Consider the following 19,939-nt stretch of genomic DNA (forward strand, 5'->3'; position numbering starts at 1 on the left):
GATTTGACTCTAAGAGCAAAAATGTCCAAAACCAACAAACAAAACATATTTCAACTTAAATATGTATTTATCCTTCCAGCTATGGACAGAACTCCATGAAATACAGTATTTCTCTCTAACTGTAGCTACAGAAACTTAGAAGCCAGACTGGATCCGATGACTCTAATAATGACAACTAAGATTCATTTGTGGTTAAATTAAAGAATTATAATTGCTAGGTGAGTAAAGAAATAAGAAATAGAGTTTTAAAAGAAGGGCAAACAGCAGTTAATCTGAAAGAATTTTATTACTGAGTAACAATCCTTCATCTCATGCTGCTTAAAGATCTTTCACCTGAAAAACATCCATCTCTACCTTCAGTGCAGAGACTGATCAATAGATGGAATGATTTTTCTAAATTAGATTAGTGTTTTCAGTCAGTAGGAAATGCTCCAGGTTCTGAACCACTTACTGTTCAGTTTGTAAGACTGAACTCAGGTCACACATCATACTGAATACATTTCTTTGAGAATACTCCTGACAGCCAGATAACATTCTATATTAGTCATGGGTCATAGCCTTGTAACTGGAATGTAATTAAGAAGCAGCTACTTTTCATTTTCCAGGGCAGATACATATACTCAAAAATTAACTGTGTGTCAATTAAATGACACAATTATTACTGCTATTCATTATTTTTTATAATGAGCAAGCCCAGAAGTGACATTTCACATATTGCTGAAGCTCTGATGTTTTTCAACTACACTGTAAAAAACATGTAGTGAACTTGCTGTTTCTCTTTCTTTTAAAAATCTTAGCAAATGCTTTGGATGCTTTCAAAATTCAAAACCAAGCTTTTTGCTATGGGATATTTCACGGTATCTATGTTGCCATGTCACAGGGATATAGCTATTAAAGAATTTATTGTATTTAGATGGGATGTAAATATAAGCTTTTATGTGATTTTAAGAACTGCCATTACTGCCATTTTCCAAGCTCACCTGAAATATCAAGCTGTGTACACATTCCTTTCAACAACAAAAACATATATATTCAAAAGATGAAAAAAATTAGTTTCTTACAGATTTTCTCTACTACATAATAAAAAGTAGCACTGGTAACAAAAAAATACAAAAAAGAAAACAGGAAAAAAAAAAACCCCAAAAAATACCCAGTGAAGCAAAAGACTTCTCCTGAAGAAGAATATTTGGCCAGATTTTGTGACAGATGCACCTGTCAAATCAGATAGTACTTTTAAATTTCTTTTCCTACTAGAAACAGAACCCACAGTCTGTGACCGCAGACTTAAAAAATAATGATTGTTGTTGTTATTGGTATATAACTTTAATATTGGTTATTATTATTGGTATATAACTAGGCATTGCTGACTGGCTGTTGAAGCATCTTATGAATCTGGAAGGCCAGATTTACAATGCAATACCAAGAAGTTCATCAAATCGGGGACAGTAATTGGGCAAGTGCTGACAATTAGTCAGAAACAGATTTCAGCATAAAGTTAATACTAGAAGAGCCCTTGCAGAGAGAAAGAAACTTGCACTTATTAAAAGCTTTATTTTATATTTTTTAAAAACAATCTTGAAAATGAGGATTAATTAAGACATCTGATAGAAAACATACATTTTTTGCTAATTTTTCATGTGATACATGATATGTCAAGTTATGAAGCAGTCAGTAATTAAAACCCAAACATTTTATGACTTTGTGTAAAGTGAGTCTGTATGGTTGTGGCAAGCTGGGTCATGGTCAACCATTTTATAATTTAGTAGGATTTACAGTCAACAGACTTTAATACTGTTTTCTAAATTGGGACAAATACTGTTAAAAAAAAAGGAAAAAAAAAAGATGGTGATTCAAAATGAATTTGAAAATTGCAGGGTCTCTAGAATTTAATTTGTTCTAATGCTGCCTCTTCCAAAATGTCAATAATTGCAGACAGCACCTTCCTCTCCCTGTACCTTTCTTCACAGCTCCTACCCTCCCCATGCAAACTCTGTGCAGTTTGAATCTCTGCTTCATCTTCTGGCAGAAGTCGGACCATGCTATGTACCCAAACAGTGCTCTCTCAGTCATGCTTTAGAGGCATAAATGCACTGGGGCAGTGTTGAGGATCATGTGAACTTCCACAGGAACAATGTTTTATAGGCGTCAGTGCTAATTCAAATCAGTTAAAAATAGTTCTTGAATTTTTTGAATCTAGCCTTGTTCTTGAATTTTTTTCTTTTCACATACACTTACATTGTGAAGTTTTCTCATATGCAAGAGATAGGGCTACTCTCATTTCTACCAGTCCTGAAGATGGATACTAAAAATTATTTTCACCTCAGGGCATCCTCACAAGGATGTCTAGGCAGCTTCGTGTTCGGAAATCTAGACACCCAACAGAACTGCTGGGGCACCACCTACAAAGAAAGTCAAAACCAAAGAAGAAAGCAGGACCCTAAACACTCAGTGTGTCCCTTGTGCTTCCTACAGTTTCCAGCTTCTAAGTCCTTTCTAAAAAGCCTAAGAATAATGCACTTTTATAATATATAGTGTACAACTATGATTCTGATCTATGAGATATGACCAGAATATGTTAACCTGAGTCCTATCAGTTACTACCTAAGTAATGGAATGCTGAAACTCCCTGAATGCTAAAGGCTTCTCATTTCTGATGAATTTATTTTGCTTGCAAAGGGGAGAGCAAATCCATCATAAAAACCTCAGGAGGAATTTTTCTGTCATATTTTTAATACATTTTTTCCAGTCATTTATCAGGTCTTCTGGTAATCACAAGAGATTTTGAGCATCTTTACATTCATGCTTTAGCAACATTAGATTAATTTGAAAATTAAGTCATTTTCCCATTACAAACAAAAAACCCCTTGAGATATCACTAAGGTTCTTATAAATAATTTGATCCAGTGATGTAGAGGACAGAACCTAAACCCAAAACCTGTCCCTATGATCTCTGATTTATACACCAGCTTGTTGCTGTTGGGAAACCCTCATCCCCCTGCCCCAACATTATCCTGGTGAATAGGAAAGGTGAGGATCAGGGATGCAAAGTGAGCTACAGCATTTTTCTCTGTTATCTGTTCACAGCTCTGACTCTTTTACAGAAGACAGGCATCCACAGCAGCTCTCATACAGAAGAGAACATGTCTCCATCTTTCAAAAGGAGTGGAAAGACATGATCTCCATTGTGTCACAGGGTCCCCAGAGCAACTTCTCAGAAAGCTGGCATCACACTTTCTAGGGGCTTATGCTGCCTTCTAGGAGCAAATTCACCCGTGCTGCCTTCTAGGGGACTTTTTGAGCCATTGTGCTCCAGATAGCCCTGACTGAGGGTACATTCCTGGTGTTGTGCTGAAACTCAGCTAAAAGCTCCTTGGGACCTCCAGAAAGTGGGACCCTGATTTACCTGGTTACCAGTGAAACTCTTCACCTAGGCTGAGCAACCATTCAACAGTCTTTAAATACAAACAAGGAAATAGTATAAAGAATTGAGGACTGTAGTTCACTACTGACATATTTTAAAAATCTGGCTCAAACCCCTCAAATGATCATTTGATAAATAACAGCTAAATCTCTTGCTCTGCACCAATTTGATGGCAAAGCTCCAATGACCTCTATATCAAGTCAATTACATTTAAAAGGCATCAGCTGCCTCAATTTTCTTCCTCATCAACTAGATCCCCATTTCACATACACTGCTCATAAAAAAACAAGCTCCTTCTAATGAATACATGCAAAGGAGATGCTGAAAACATCACCTTAATATTTGCATCTCTTTCCTTGCTACTCGCTTCTATTTACATCATATTGTCCATCTTGACCTCCATCACTTAAATTAACAATCCCCATTCTCTCTATGCTATAATCACCCAGTGATATATACACTTTTGTCACTATCCTGTAATTGCTAGCTTTGTTTCTTTATTGCTCTATGTGTCTTTTCCCCCGCTTTTCAATCCCTGAAACAGATGCCTGTCTCACTCATTCCAAGTCGTCAAAGGAGAAAAAGACATCACACATTAAATCTTAATGAGAAGGAAAAAACAAAAAGGGCCAGGCCCCAATTTACTTCTTTGGTGTAATTAGGCATTCTAGTGAAACAAAGAATTATTTATGGAGAACTAGCATATACTAATGTGTGAGGTGAATTTTTTTCATCAAGATGGAAATACAGTAGTTAGTGTTATTTGAAAAAACACTGAAAATGTAAACAGCCTACAAATATTAAAACTTTTGTGTAGTGGCTAGTTCACTTTATCCCTCTGAGGAATACAGACCTTCACAGCATGTGATTGATTTTGCTAGTCTCAAAATCCATTTGACTGAAGTAGTTCTCTGTAAGCTACCTTTATTCATGTGCATGTGCCGTAACTACAAGTTGTGTCTGCTCATCTACATGTTTCTATGTCAAATATAAGTTCTGGCAATCTCATACTATACTGTTGTTGCCTCACATTTCTGTATGCATGTGAAGTGCATGTCTGTTGGTTTCTGACTGACTCCCACAAATTAGCCATTAACTCCTTTGTTATCTGATCTAAAAGATAATTTTGGCTATACTCAGAATGTTTTCTGCTCACAGTATATACATCAAAGAGCCAAGATCCTCATTGTGACCCAGGGTGGAGAGCTGACTTTACCTTACAATACTCTTTTAAAAAGTTCTCTTCATTTTCGCTGGAAATCTACATGTGCTACCTCATAGTGAGAATAAGATTTCTCTGCAAAAACTAGTAGAGGTCACTCTAGTAGTGAATAAAATTTCCACTCCACTCCTACAATTCTCCATTTCTAGAATTCTGGCCAGGTGCATGCAGTTCATCTGATGTGCAGAGAAGTGCCTCCAAGCATTTTCAGGGAACAAAGTTGAAGGGTTAATTAAGTTACGGAGTTCTTCATATTTAATGAATGTCTTACCCAAATCTAAAATACCACTATTGAATATCAAATGGCTCCTGACTCAAAGCTGTTGGCTTGAGCCATACACAGGGACCAAAAGGTGGAAGATAGGAGAAAGGATAGTAAATAAAATGGGGAACAAAAGTAAGGATGATGAGTAAGGAACAAATAGGCACTGTCTGAAGATACATGTAGCTCTGACAGAGGCATATCCTTCTGATCACAAAAACAAGAATGTTTGATGGCAAAGGTCTTCACATAATGTTTTAAGATAGCAAAACATGGATAAGAGATCAGATGTAGCACATTCCACAAAAAATCTAAACCTTCTTCTCAATTTACTCATTTTCCTTACCTCTTGCATAGCTTCATTTGCAAGAGCCTTGGCTTCCTTGGCAACTCTTTCAGCTTCGTCTGTGTAATCCTTGATGTTAGTATAAGCATTGAAAGCACGTGTGGCATTGAAAGAGAGGTTTTTTGCTTCAGTAAGGATTCTGTAGGGATGAGGAAAGTAAACACACCATTAAACCTGCTGCCAGAGCTCAACAGAACAAAGTATCCTACATTTTGAAACCCAACAGCCTGTATTTCTAAGGCTATTTCTAAGGTGTTTAGAGAGCAATGTTACATTTGAGATTTCAGGAGATCTGACATCATGTGTTTAATGGAATTCATATTTCATCAGGGCAGAAAGACATAAAGAACAATGTTTGCTAAAAGACGAAGTTCTGTGAGATAAAAATAGATCAGACATTGAGAAAAGATAGCACTGTGCTTAATGCTGTAATACAAGTAACATATTCATCATGTGGGTTTTTAGGCTACGTGCTGAGCTAGGTAACTTGAGGAAACTTGCACTGTATGAACATGAAGGATCATCAGAGACATGTTTTAAAGTAGAATCTATGAAAAATTAATTTCTTGGTCTGGCTGCCAAACACAGAATTGCAAGTTTTGAAGGAGATCTCACAGTCTAAACCAAATCCTAAACGTTAATTTTGCCAACCAAAATGAAAAACATCGGCAGTAATGCTTCATGTTGAATGTGATGTTCAATTTACATGAAATGCTCCATTCTGATAGCTATAAATAGATTAAATACAGTTAGTATTTGCTGGTGCAGAGACAGTGTTCAACTAGCCTCTCTCCTAGGGGAATTTCTAGTCAGCAGGCTGGGGAAATAACTTTTCCTGCACTCTCTCTGTATGATATATTAAAACATTTTCTATAAAGAATTGCTGCACCTACAGAATGAACTCGAAGACAACTATCTCAGTAGCTATTATGACCAATGCCTATGTTAATTTTACTGAATGAAGTGTAAATGGACTAAAATCCCCACTTGAACTGGATGAGAATGGATCTGAACTTGGATTTTGCCTCTCTGGGAAAATCTCTAGCCATGCAGGTGTATGGCAATATGAGAGAGACAGAGACTACTCCTGTTGGACCTGTTCCAGCTTGTATAAACTAGTCATTGAGACAGTGTGTGTGTAAGAAAGAAAAACTCATCCCAGTAATTTATCTGTTCTCTAAAGAACTATGACAGTTGGGCTCTGATCCTCACATCAATTACTTACTGATTTCTACAAAATGCCACAGAAAAGAAAAAGAGGACAGAAGGTATAGTCCATGGACTCAACATGTAGCTAACAGAGGGAAAGAGATTCCCTTTAGGTTACTGCAGAAACTGCATGACAGAGCTGCCTCTGCATCACCCTTGGAAAAGCGAATCTCTTTCCTCAACTACAGCTGGAGCTCACTAGGCTACTCTAAGTTTCTGAGATGTTCTGTTAGACAAATGTGGAGCCCAGAACAGCTACCTAGCAAGTAGCTCAAGAATTGCTTAGAAAACATGGTTCAAATCCCTTTCAGTTAGGAAAAACCTAAACTGAATTTGCCAAATATCAATGGTGTTTACTCACAAACAGTCAATTAGTTATAAGGGAGAAGCCCATACTAATGCTTCCTTGTACACAGCAGAAATAACAATTTTTTTCCTAGGTTAAATTCATGAATGGTTCCATTTTCTAACACTCAAGAGAACATCCTCATTTTCAACCAATATATTATTCCAATGCTTAGAGGGTGACTGGAGAGGCAAGCCTCTCTCTCTATTTCTCCTGTAAGAAGAAACAGTAATCTACGACAAATTTAGAATTGTCTGAGACACTCAAGTGCCAGTTGTGAAGGTAGATACACTTTTTAATTTCTCAAACTGATAAGAGACTGTATATGCCTATAAAATATAACTATTTATTGTCAGTGCATGAAGTAAACAGCTTTATTCTGATTACACAGTACCATGGTATTTCTTTGTCCTTTGAAGATATGTATCTATCTGACCACATCAGAAATTTTAACTTTGAACAATCTGCCTTAGACATAGTTTTTAATGTCCTTGATTCTGTGGAGTTTATTGTCTTTTTTGAGAAACTGAGGTTGATATCTGGATCAGACATAGGTATGCATGGTGCTGTTCTAACATCTTAAAACATTACCCTAATCTCCTTAAGGCCAACCTGTCACCTACACTAAGACAGAAGCACATATGAACACCCATAAAAAAGTCTCTTTTGAATAGTTAAAAAGTTATATCTCAAAGCATGTTTTGCCAACATTTGAATAGGAAGCAAAATCTTTTTTGTCTACATTTTCTCCCTTTCTTAGTTCCTTCATGACAACGTTCCGTGTATTCGGATATTTATGTGTGGTTCGGTGTGACACTAAAGTCACTCATTTTCAAATTCATTTTTACCCAGGAAACCACTGCTATCATTATTTTACACACACCTTAAAACACATATTACACTGCGTATCTAGAGTAGTGTAACAACACTGTAAACGAAGCCAGTAATTTTGCAAGTATCAGAGCTAATTTCCTGTCTTTTCCTCAAAATTACAGATGCTGGTAAGAAAAAACTGTGTTAAGCAGTTGCTCACAAGTCTTTGAGATATTCAAGTCTTCAGGCAGATTTAAAAGATATAAGCAGCAAAAAAGTAGCATATTGTTGATGTTTAAAAACGATTTTTTTTTTTTTTCATGCAGCGAATTTATAAAATACTGAAGCTCTGAAGCTGATGCTGGGAACAGGTCCAACAGGCAGAATATCCATTGTCTGTTTCTGGGTATTACTATTGCAAATTACACTTAATATTTATGGTTTGCTTTCTTAAGTGCATATAATACAATAAAACAAAAGACACCCCTCTCTTTTCCCCAAAAAAATTGAAAAAACCCAACAAAACCTCATTTTATATTCTTTCCAGGAAACTGTTTTCATGATGAGTTATATAGTATCATTCTTCTGAAAGAGTGGTCATATAAATGAAGGGCATTGCAGCTCTTATATTTAAGAATGTGATAGTGGTAAACAGAAGCTGAAATTTCTGTTCTTGGTTTTAAGCATTTTGGTCCAGGACACCTACTTTTTTGGGAGAACATTAGGAAACTGGTAGAGAAAGTACTGTCCATCACTAAGGGGGACTTCTGACAGTAAACAATTTAGTATCACAATAATAGTCTCCTACAAAAACGGTCATTTTAAAAAGGAAAATTCTACTTGCTTTTAACAAATGCACGTGAAAACGTAGTAAGCTCTTTAAGAAGAATTTCTATTTCTTTCACTATGTAGCAGTAAGCATGTGATAAATTAAACTGTGGTATTAGTGCATCTGAGGGCACTGTTTGCTGTCCATGCAGCCTATAAGAATCACAAGATGTAGGACACTGCTTACAAGAGATAAATAAATTTACTTAATAGTTGTGTACTTGTACATGCCACTGGTTATTTGTACACCCCCAGTGACAGATGTCAAAGAAGATTAATGCCCTTCAAGGTCTGTGAAGCAATTTTGCAACCTGCTTCATGATTTTAGCATTACCAGTGAATGTCTGCCTTACCCATCCAGCACTGCAGATGATTCATTCAGCTGGCCCGCATGGTTCTCAGCTTGCAACACCTTTTCTGGAAGCATCCTGTCACGAATTTCTTGTGATAAGTCATCTATTTTGTCTTTCAGCTGATCAGACATTGGCTGTACCTTATTTGCAACACCTTCTACATACTGAAAATGGCAAAAGAAAAACCCTTAAATTTCTGATTGTAAACATTCTGTAGCCTTATCTATATATAAGGGTGTTTGTTCTTTCCTTGTGGGCTATTATCTCAACTTACCCATGCATTAAAATTTCATGGAACTAGTATAGAAAGAGTAACAGGACTGGCTGGACTGGAAAGCAGAGAGGAGATAATATTCCAAGAGCTACCTGTCTCTCCTGAGCTCAGTAGAAGCTTTTCTTTCACAATTAAGGAATTATATGGTTTAAAAGCTTATAAACTAATTTGGATTTGTTTCCTAAACATAGATACATGCATAGCTATATTAAATGGTTGCTGTGCTCCACAGTAATAACCAATAAGTGGCAGAAGTTTCATGTTTCAGGACCCTTTGAGTGGCTACAACGTCTTTTTGCTTATTAAAGCTTCTCAGTAAGAACCATGCTTTTTGAAGACTTGCCATTCCTGTTTCAAAAAGCTGTCTCACTGTGTCTCCTTTTCCATTTTTCCAAAGAGTATTTATCCATTTATTACAGCAAGCTGTGATGCATGCTGGAAATATCTTCAGAACCAATGATACTTCCAAGTTGCCTTTTTTTTTTTTTTTTTTGTAGCTATGACACTGATCTCAAACTCTGTTGATAAAACTTCTAAGGCAGAATTTTCAAAAATATTATGCAAAAGGAGAGTTCAATCATCTCCCTGATATGTCTAGACTTAAAATTGTGGCCACAGGCAACAAATTATTTCTGAAGCTTCCTTCTGATATACACACAGTTTTTGTGCAGATAAATCTATACCTAGATTACAGAGTTGCAGTAAGACTGTGAATGGGTCTGCTGCATCTGTAATTCTTAAGATAAAGTTAGTACCACAATCAGAATACCACATTTATAAATGGAAGAGTCCCTAAACATTATGACCTAGCTCACATGTAATCTTAAAATGCCAGTAAAATGCCAAATTATTAATTTTTATACACCAGACTAGCTTTCCTGCTATACAGCAACGGAAAAAAGAATTGTCCCAAGTAAAATATTTCAATGTTGATAAATGCAATTAAAAATTAGGTGTTACTTTATTTATCTATTTTGCTTTCAGAATGATATTTTATTGTACTAATCCTTAGGTAAGTATGATAAAATACTTACCTCTACAGCTATGCTGATGTCATTTGCAAGTTTATTGGCTTCATTAAGGACATCATTCCCTTCCTGAAGGGTCTTTTCAACATCTTGTCTGCCATCTTCTACAGCTTGCTTCCTTTTCTATAGGATGAGTTCACACAAAGAAAGAGATGAGTTGTTTACTAGAACAGTCCAAATGCCAGCACCTCAGTATAAGAATGCATTTTGTAGCCATGCCACAATGCCCCTTATGCAACTCTCTGAGCCCTCAGAGCTGAGACAGTGACAAGAAAAAAGCACATGTAAGGTATCTTTCCTTTGTCCTCCTAGTCCCAGCTGTGTATTGTCCTCCCATGGGGCAGGGCTTTTGTTGCTTTCTGACAGAGGTCATTGGCTGAAGTACTACTGCAAAATGAACCAGAAAGTTACCAATCCTAATTATAACCTAGATGTGTAAGTTCCTCATGTTGTAAATCACCTCTGATGATGAAGCAAAAAATTTTACAAATATTCTGCTGCTTTCCTACTTCCATCCACTGGTACTTCATCAACTGCTGAATACAAAATAAGAGGTTTGGAATAACCTACAGATTTCTGTTATTCCAACTAGTAAAACTACTGCATACTGTGTGGAAAAAATGGACTTCTGAATAAAGAGTTGGCAATGTCCTGTGCAAGACCCACTGAATATCACAGATCAGTTTGATAGGAGGCCATGGCAGCCTTGTGGGCAGGACTGCTGGAAAGGCACTCTGCTATAGCGATGCAGAGAATATTTTTAAAACTGAAATAGCAGGTAATTTCTCCAACCTTTATCCATTCACCTTTGGGAAGAAAATGCACAGAACAGAGATCACCTAAATTCATCAGATCACTGCATTTCCTTAATTCAAACAAGTGCAGAAATCTTTGCTGAGAACGGAGGTCTCAGAACTCTAACCTCATATTGTACTTGAGGTGAAAGCTCACCAAGATACAGAGCTGAAACATTTATCTTCATTAGGTTGACTCTGCTCTTTATGTCTTGGTTAAACGCTTGTTAATGTACAGTATAATATGCTCTTTAAGTCTCTGCAATTTAAATTAAATCACAAGCAGACCCCTCTGCTATGAGAGAGATCATTCATAACAGCTACTAACTACTGAGGATAGAGTTTGATTTATTACTCTGTAATATCCACACACCCCCTTCAGTCTTCTTCCCAGGGGTTGGAAAGGGAGATGAAAGTGTAAGTTTTCTAGAAGCAAATATATGACAGCAAAGATTTTAACAGACCTCCTATTTAAATATTGAGCACATGCTTTGAATTTTACATGACTGTTTATACTGGGACGAATTTAATTTCCCACAGAATAATAAATCCAGTGTACCTTACACAAAGCAGATAGTATTATTTCAATAAAGCAGGAGAGTAATTCTACTTTTAAAAGCCAGTGCACTTCCTCATTCTGAGGAACATGCTCCCTTTAAATTACATTAGATGTAGTTATATTTTTATAATATTTTTTTGCTTCTATTTTTGTTTCAATATTTAATCATGCCAAGGTTCCATCTTTAATCAGAATCAAAGTAATTGAGAGTAAAACTTGTCAGCACTCACCTCCAGCATGGTCATATTTTTTTGATTGACTGCAGATAAACGATCAGCCTCCCAAATTTTACTTGCAGCTTCTTTCAGCAGATCTTGTGCATCAGCAACTTTGCTCTGGTAGTCTGCTAGCTTGTCCCGGACCTCATTTTTGAGATCCTCATTTTTCTCACTGGGCTCACCAAATAATTTCTTCACCTTGTCCAAAAGATCTTCTGCATTCCTGAAATACATTGCCACCTATGAAGACACTGAGTTCACATTCCCTACACCAAATAATCTAAATAGTTTCAATAACATGCAAATGAAATTGAAAAACTAAGTCTCAAAGAAAATGAAATTAAATTAAGTCTCAAAGTAATTTTTAAGATGACACATGCTTAATAAAGTGAAAGGACAGCTGTTTCTAAGCCCTTTCTCAAAAGAGGTTTTTAAATTCCACTAAGGTCCTATTTATGAAGCAGAATATATTCAAATATTCCCCACTGAAGACTATTTTTTAAAAAAATTTTTTTTGTTAATTTCCATTCTTGAGATCTGACTGGCAAACTGAAGTTTTCTGAAACATTTCAACTTGTCTAAAAGATTTCCTTCACTCCCATTGATGTGACATGTGACACAAAGTGGTTTCCTACCTCAAACTGAGGAGGATTTGTAGATATGGCCAATTTCAAGCTGTCGTGAAGCAGACAACTGCTTTAGACTAGACAGTCAAAAATCATAAATGCTTTCTGGTGAAATAAAAAAAACCAACAAACCTAGATCCTTGGATTTATGACTTCCAGTAGTCAAAAAATTTTGCTTATCTAAAAAACACTCTGGAATATTTTTAATGGATTTTGCTGATCCCAGTTTTAAGGGACTGGAGTACTGTCATCTGCCTGCCTCAAATCAGTTTCACCCAAGGCAACCCCACTGTGTTAAGCCAATGATATGTCAAGGGCAGGAAAGAAAAAAAAAAAAAGTGGCACTTCAGGCACTTCCAAAATTATGCTTTAGAGATAAGAAAAATCCTAAGTAAACAGGAATATGTAGGATAGATAATAACTACAGAAAAAAATTTATCACTCTTCCACTTAGGACAGATTAAGTTTTTCTTCTTGTTTCACTGTGCCAAAATGTGGAAAGCAAGAACTGTATTTTCTGAAAAAAATACTGCAATTTGGCCTGCTTGTAGTAAGTTCCACAAGGAATCTTCTAAAAATATAAAAAAAATGCACACCAAAAAGGTATAGGCAAGGAGGAACAGATATGCTAACACTGGACATAATTTAAATGAAGGGTCTGAAATGAAGCCAAGGGAAGTCAAATTGTTATCTTAGTTTTGGGATTTTCTGAGACGGATTTGAGTTTTTTTCCCATCAATTCTGCCTTTGGTTTTGATAAAAAAAATATTCACATATTGAATTCACAACTTCTAAGAACAAAATATTTAATCAAAACTAGATCTCAATATTGACACCCTGTCACAGAAGTGTAGAAAGGAAGTTAGGATTTCTCTCATACCTCCTCCATTATTCTTCTATAAGAAGCTCCTGTCTTACACTTCTGGCAAATTTTGACACCCTTATGACACTGCAGTACTGGAGAAACAGTACAAAACAGATGGATTTTCCTTTTATTCCCTTGCCTAATAGCACAGTTCAAACTACTTATCCATCCAGTAGTCTACCTCAAAACTCTTCCTTGGTGCTCCTAAGATAGCACTTCCATATTGATCTGTTGTGCATTCTCCTGCTGCTCTTTCTAATGAAGTATGAGGCAATCTGTCCCATGTAATCCCTTGCTTTAGAATTTTTGTGTGATTGGACTGTGACACATTTCTTGTAATACTCGCTTGTACACTTTGCTACTTTCACTGGATACCATCCTAGAAAAATAATAAAACTACACAAAATGCTTGAAGTTTTGGAAGAAACAATCACAGATCTGGCCTAACACATGGAATGCTGAATGGTCTGGATGCTCAAAATGAGTACAAGAGAACAAACAAGATTAGAAACTTATGACAAAATGCTTATAATCCATCAACAGCATATGAGTCTAAATATATTAGAATTGCCCTACCAGGAGAAGAAATAAGGATTGTAACATCATGAATAACATGTATAAGGTGATCAATTGTCCATTGTCTCTTCAAAAACAAAACCAGAAATATCAGGAAGCAATGTCAAAATGTAGGAGGCATATCTTCTGATACTGTATGGCTGAGTTATACAATTCCTTCTCCCAGGAAAGTGGATGAGAGAAGTTCACAAAGCTTCAGAAGCCACCAGACAAATTAGTGGAAGAAAAAGTCACACTAAAATAAAGCTACTCAGCATACTAAACAGAAAGAAAGAATTCTGGCACACAGCATCCCTTGATAGCAACTCAGTGGCATCTGAGAAAACATGAAGGAATGTCATAAAACAGTGAAAGATATACTTCATAAATATTAAAAACATGACACATCAGAATAGCAACTGGTATATTTCTCTATATGCTCTTTTTAGAGAGAAATTACTGACTATTATGCCATTTCAGTACATTATGACAATAAGAGCCTGGATTTGAAAAATTTGAAGGAAAATAAGGGAAAAAACTGCATATGTAAGAGAAGCTTTGCCATCTATGAAAACAACAAAACTTTACTTCATTTGTCTTCTTCATTTAAGTTTTGCGAATTCCCTGAAAACACAGGAGAGAATCCACTGAATCCTGTCATTCTTTTCTCGGACAAAATTCTGAAAACAGAATACAATCACTGACAAAAGATAACTCACCAAAGAGTAAGCACGGTTAACTACTTCAAAGTGATCATGAGGCATGCAAGAGCCTTACTTTATTCAAAAGTAAATATTTCAAATGGGTCTGTAGAAAATACATACATGTGTGGAGCACAGCAATCCACACCCATGAACCTGTACCTCCAGAGTTCTAAGAATCATTAATTTTTCTTCATTCTTCTTCCTTGCAGAGTGTATCCTATCCACTGTCTTACTACAATATTTAAAGGGTTTTATAATATTTTCCTTCAAGAGGCATTTTCAGAAAACAACATCTCTAGGGTCCTTTTCTCCCTACCCTGTAATGCACCGAGACTAATTTTCCTTCTGTTGAGTTGACTGCCAAAATTTATTAGATCTCAGTGACTACCAATAAAGAGGTAACCCTCTCCTTAAGATAAACCATAAAAATTTATTTGAAATCAATGAATGTATCATGTATCTCTAAGTATAAAATATATTCCTATATCAAGAAATTAAAAACTCACTTTGTACATTTCAGGAAGAATGGAAGAAGGAGAGAAGCTCTGTCCCTCAAAAAAAAACCTACTGTATTTTCTATTCTAACTATTGGGCTAGTGTAGGAAATTATTTCATTGTAGTCTGGCAGCTTCATGTTGGCTATAGCATTTGAGGACTAATAACACCTTGTTTGAAAGGCCCTTCTCCAGCCAGTCCTAAATTAGCAGGCAGCACTTTCAAAGGTTTGGCTAAATTTTTCACATCTCTACTTTTTCCTGGTTTATTTCTGTGTGTGAGTAGAGAAGGCATAGAAGAGACTCAGTGGAATCGGATGAAAAAGCAATAAAACATTGCTCACAAATAAGTTTGCAATATATTCTTTCTCAAGAGAACAGAAAGCAGAGCTATCAGTTATGGGAAGAAATACTGCACTAGCAGGATTTCCAGAAAATGATCTGGTTTATAAAGTCTAAGGCAGCGGAAATCTGATTCTAAACTGCTTGGAATTCTCAGCTAATTTTGTATTCCATTTAGGTCTCCTTACAGTATGCATGCATCTGATAACTGACATTTTCAGGCCTGCATAACTCTATGCCAGACAGTTTTTTGATCCATCACAACTTCAATGGACCGTGTCACTGCTCAGCTGGATTCCCTGCTAGTTGTTTGCACTGGTGAAGAGCTAAGCAGAGTCTAACTCTCGAAATATGCCTGGTCTTACTCATACAGATGTAACAAACTACCAGAATTTTTAACTTCAAGCCAAGCATTTCTCTCAATCAGGTAAGTTTTCAGCATTTGGCATATTGCTTTATAAACAGCTGTCAACATAATTACATATGTACATTTATTTACAGATAATTAAATAACCAAACAGCAGGCTTCTGAACTGTGCCACAGAAATGGTTTATTCTGACCTACACCATTCTAAACATGGTAAAATATATTCTTTATAATGTCTACACTATTGAATGAACTTTTCAGACAGTTATTTTTATTAGACCAACTAGTTTTCCACGAAAAAACCCAAGCTTCCAGATGAAATTTTTAGTACAAAAGGCATTCACCAGGTCTGAAGTAGAAACTAAAAACAAACTAAGAAAAATTAGAATTCAATTAAAAATGTTGCTGGTACCTGTGGAGCAGGGAAATAATTTCCTAGGGATTGCTTTCCACATATGTAAGCATTTTCAAAAATGCAAATGCTATATCAACAGACAAAGTATTAGACTTTGCTTTCTTTCACATTTCTGTAAGCCTCAGATAGAAAACTTGACTGGCAAACATGACAATCACATTTACAAGAGTCAGACATTGTCACTAGGAGGTTGAAGACTGGGGTCTCTCTACTCACTTTAACTCATCTTGAGCTATTTTTTCTTGCACACTGAGGTCTCTATTTCTCATCTCTATGACCATTCCTTCAGCCTCACTCTGCAGTTCTGGAATACTCTTCTCCAAAGTCTTGTCTTGAGTTCTGAGTGTCTCATTCAGTTTTATAGCATCTTCTTTTGCAGCTGCAGGGGACCAAAATACATTTCTGTAAGGAGCTAGTAATTAAAAGCAACAGAGAAGCTGTCAACTCTATCAGCAAATGGAACACAACTTGCACTGGTTACTTCTGCTGTGAAATATAAAGGATGGTTAATGCAATGGTCAGTAACAAATGAGAAAGTAATACGTGGTTCATCAAACCTTTTATTATAGTTCACTTTTCGACACAATAATTAAAGAAGTTTTTATATCCAGGATAATAAATTTGTTCCCTTGCTCCTCCTCCTGAAAGAATTTGCACTAAACCTTCAAAACAAGCACAAGATAGTTTGCTATACTGCTTGTAGAATTAAGGAGCAGGGAGGACAAGCAGTGAACATTAGGCTTAAATCAATTTTGGAGAACCTCAAAATATGTAATTTTTGGCATTCAGACTTAACAGTGCTAGGAAGAATAAACAACTGTGAAATTTTAGAAAATGAAGGAGAAGAGGAGAGAAAGACACCAACAGATGTCTAAGCCCACTCATGTGTTTAGAAGAAGATACCCAGAAATGGAAAAGAAAAATATGAATGTTGGAGCACATGGAAGTTACTGTCAACGTGTTTGGAACAGCTGAATTATTCCAAACAGATAAAGCTGTACACACGGCATCATACCCAAGGGTGGACTAAAATCTTTCTGCCATAGCACACCACAACATATCAGAATACCCAGTTTCAGAAGCAACCAGGTAATTGATGGCAATCAGGTCCATCTTCAATTTTAAAAAGTACTGCTGTCCTTCCACAGGTACAGAGCTCCCAAGTAACTGATTTCTCTGAAATGGCCCTGTTCCTGGTCACAGGGGTACTTATGAGTACTCAAAATTAAATCTTTAATTAAAGACATTAAAATCAGTCTTGCAAACCTTGGGAAATTACTATTTCATCTACACAGCATATAAGTTTAGAGCAAATTATTGAGAAATTTCTAATCTAATGATGTCTTTGATTCGCTGCTGAGAATTGAGATTCGTATCTTTAATAATGAGTGGTTTTGTGAGGTCTGGAAAAAGACTACACATTCCTCAAACGGATCATGGATGATTCCTATACGTGCTACATTATGTATCATTACTAAGGTACCTCAGGCCAGGTACAAGTCAATATTAATTTTTAAAAATTCTATTAAATAAATAGTGAGTAACCTCCCTGAATATTTACCTTAAAAGAGAAAATGAATATGTTAGCTAAGCTTTTCTTTGGTTCAGAAAAACTTATATTCAGTTTTATCCTTCTCTTCTCCTTTTTGTTTTGTGTCTTGGTAAAATGCAAATCTCAGAGTCCAGTGGTGGTAAAAGGTCTGGGTGCACTGACATAGACAAAGGCTAGGAACTGCAAAGAAGAGAAATTCCATAGCTAAGAAGGAAAATTAGTTACAGCTACTCAGAAGTTCAGAAAGTCAACAATCAGCTCAGTAGAAGTGGATGAGCAGTCAGAGTATGGTCATTAGAACCAATCCCTACAAACTTCTCACTTTTAATGAGGAGTTTTGTCAGTGAGGTGAAAGATACGAATGAGAAGAATGTAGCTGTGTTATGAATCACCAGAGGCACCCAGTTGTAAAAAAAAAGTTATTGAGACGTTATTAGGAGAGCTGACATAGGCAAGTTTTACTCCTCCTGAAGAGCAACACACTGAAGAAACCTCATATCATGCTTTTTACCTGTGGTTCAGAAACATGGATGATTTTCAGCAGAGGAAGGGAAATTACATTAAAATTAGTAGGAGATTTGGGAGAACACTCTTTCATGTGATTCAGTCTAGAAAAAAAAGGGCCAAAGTGGAATATTATTCCACTCTGCAAATGTATCTGGTGTTGGGGGAAGGAGGAGATGTACTAGGGAATGGAAAAAACATCTATTTGAGCTAAAGAACAGGGTTTGCTAGGGAAAATGATAAGCTAAACATGAATATTTTTTGCTAGAAATGTGAACTATGGCAATTATGAAGAGTACTGAAACTGCCTCCTATCCAGATCATGTGTATTTGTAGAAATTACTTTGAAGATGAGCTTTACAAAGTTTTTGATAGTAGGAGAGTGGATGCTTTAACCCACAAGGTATCTCTCAATCCTGTGTATTTCATGCATTCTTAAAATGTTAACTTGGCCACTAGGCAAATACATTGATTTTAAAGTTTTTGTCTACTTCTAAGATAGTGCATACATTTATTTCACCTACTCAATGTTATCTAACACTGTATTTCCTACTGCTAAAACTGCTTGAGGAAATTTTATGTGGGCTACAAACACTGGGCCTAAACTCAAAGACTTTGTTTTGCTTATCATCCCAAATTCATCCTGAAATATGAGGAGCATGGTCTTTTGTTTAAAGAAATTGTCAAAAAATTGCTCACTTTTTCTTGCTGCTTTTCCCACAATTTTTTTCTTGTCGAAGTTCCAAGTCCTAAGGATATCCTAAAGTGTTGTTCAATTCACTTCCAAAGTACATACAGGGATGTGTTACCCAAAAGACAATATGAAATGTATTTTATAGTACTTGGACAAAAGTGGAAGATTTCCCTTTGAATGACATAGGCCTTCAGAAGCATAGCTACTAAAACCAGTACTACACTGAATATTTGGAGGAGGAAAGAATTGAAAAGTCTTTTTCAAGTAAAAAAACCCATCTGTATTTGCCAATTATTTTAATATTTTCAGTAATTATCTCATTTAATAGCTTTATATATAAATATAAATGGGTCTTGCTTGAAATATATAGGTCATGCTTCTTAAGGCAAGAGTAGATTCTTAGAATCTCCTTTTCTTATAAGTATTTACTGCAGTGTAAGTGCCGTGAATCAGTGTGTGGAAGACAGAGCATTGACTTTGGCTCCATGCTTAGGTAGGGTTAGGAGTCACTTACAAATTCCAAGCAGATGATGTTCATTAAGTAAAAGAAAGAAGTAAATGCATTTTTGAAGTAAAGCTGGTGAATTAAGATGAAGTGTTAATGTACCAAGTGCTAAAATTATATAAAACTTTTTTACCTATGTAATACCTATTCTTAACTAGTTTGAAAATAAACAAAAGCTAAGCCCTGCTTGTTACTTCATCATAACAGGTCTTCAGATAACTGCAAAAATCCTGAAGGAACTTGCTCAGTTTTCTTCCAGTCTTTGTTCATAATTACCAATACACTGTTAATATAAACTCTATACACAGATTTGAAGAAAAATTTGAAGACTGTTTACTGCCTTTTCTTCACTCAACATTTTAAGCACATGAATTTTCTCAGGAAGTAAAGTTTTCCTCACAGTCTCTCAGACCCTCTTCCCCTACCATCCTCCAGTTTTCCTGAGAAACAACTCAAGTATTTTAATTTTTTCCAATACCTTCAGCAGCTTGGAGAATGCCTTTGACGAACTGTCCAAGAGATTTCGCTCTGTCATTAGTCCTCTCGGCATCCTGCCTGGTCTGCTCACCATCTGCTGTCACTTTGGTAGCCTGGTGATACAAAAGCAGGGAAATTATAATTAATGAACAGGCCAAGGCTGCAC

The 19,939-nt window shown here is 36.1% G+C and overlaps 1 protein-coding gene across 6 annotated transcripts in view; it reads right to left on the reverse strand.

The window, feature by feature from the left end:
* Positions 1-19,939, reverse strand: part of LAMA2 (laminin subunit alpha 2) — a 337,030-nt gene that overhangs the window by 56,310 nt on the left and 260,781 nt on the right. For all 6 annotated transcript variants that reach the window (XM_039706790.1, XM_039706788.1, XM_039706786.1 and 3 more), the window contains 6 exons: positions 19,775-19,886; positions 16,258-16,420; positions 11,686-11,896; positions 10,109-10,225; positions 8,801-8,964; positions 5,252-5,390 (listed from right to left, as the gene is read on the reverse strand). In XM_039706790.1, the coding sequence (XP_039562724.1) occupies positions 5,252-5,390; positions 8,801-8,964; positions 10,109-10,225; positions 11,686-11,896; positions 16,258-16,420; positions 19,775-19,886 (906 nt within the window). The remainder of the gene's footprint in view (positions 1-5,251; positions 5,391-8,800; positions 8,965-10,108; positions 10,226-11,685; positions 11,897-16,257; positions 16,421-19,774; positions 19,887-19,939) is intronic.

This window comes from Passer montanus, unplaced genomic scaffold (genome assembly GCF_014805655.1).
Source record: "Passer montanus isolate IOZ18808 unplaced genomic scaffold, ASM1480565v1 scaffold2, whole genome shotgun sequence".
Taxonomy (NCBI): Eukaryota; Metazoa; Chordata; class Aves; order Passeriformes; family Passeridae; genus Passer; species Passer montanus.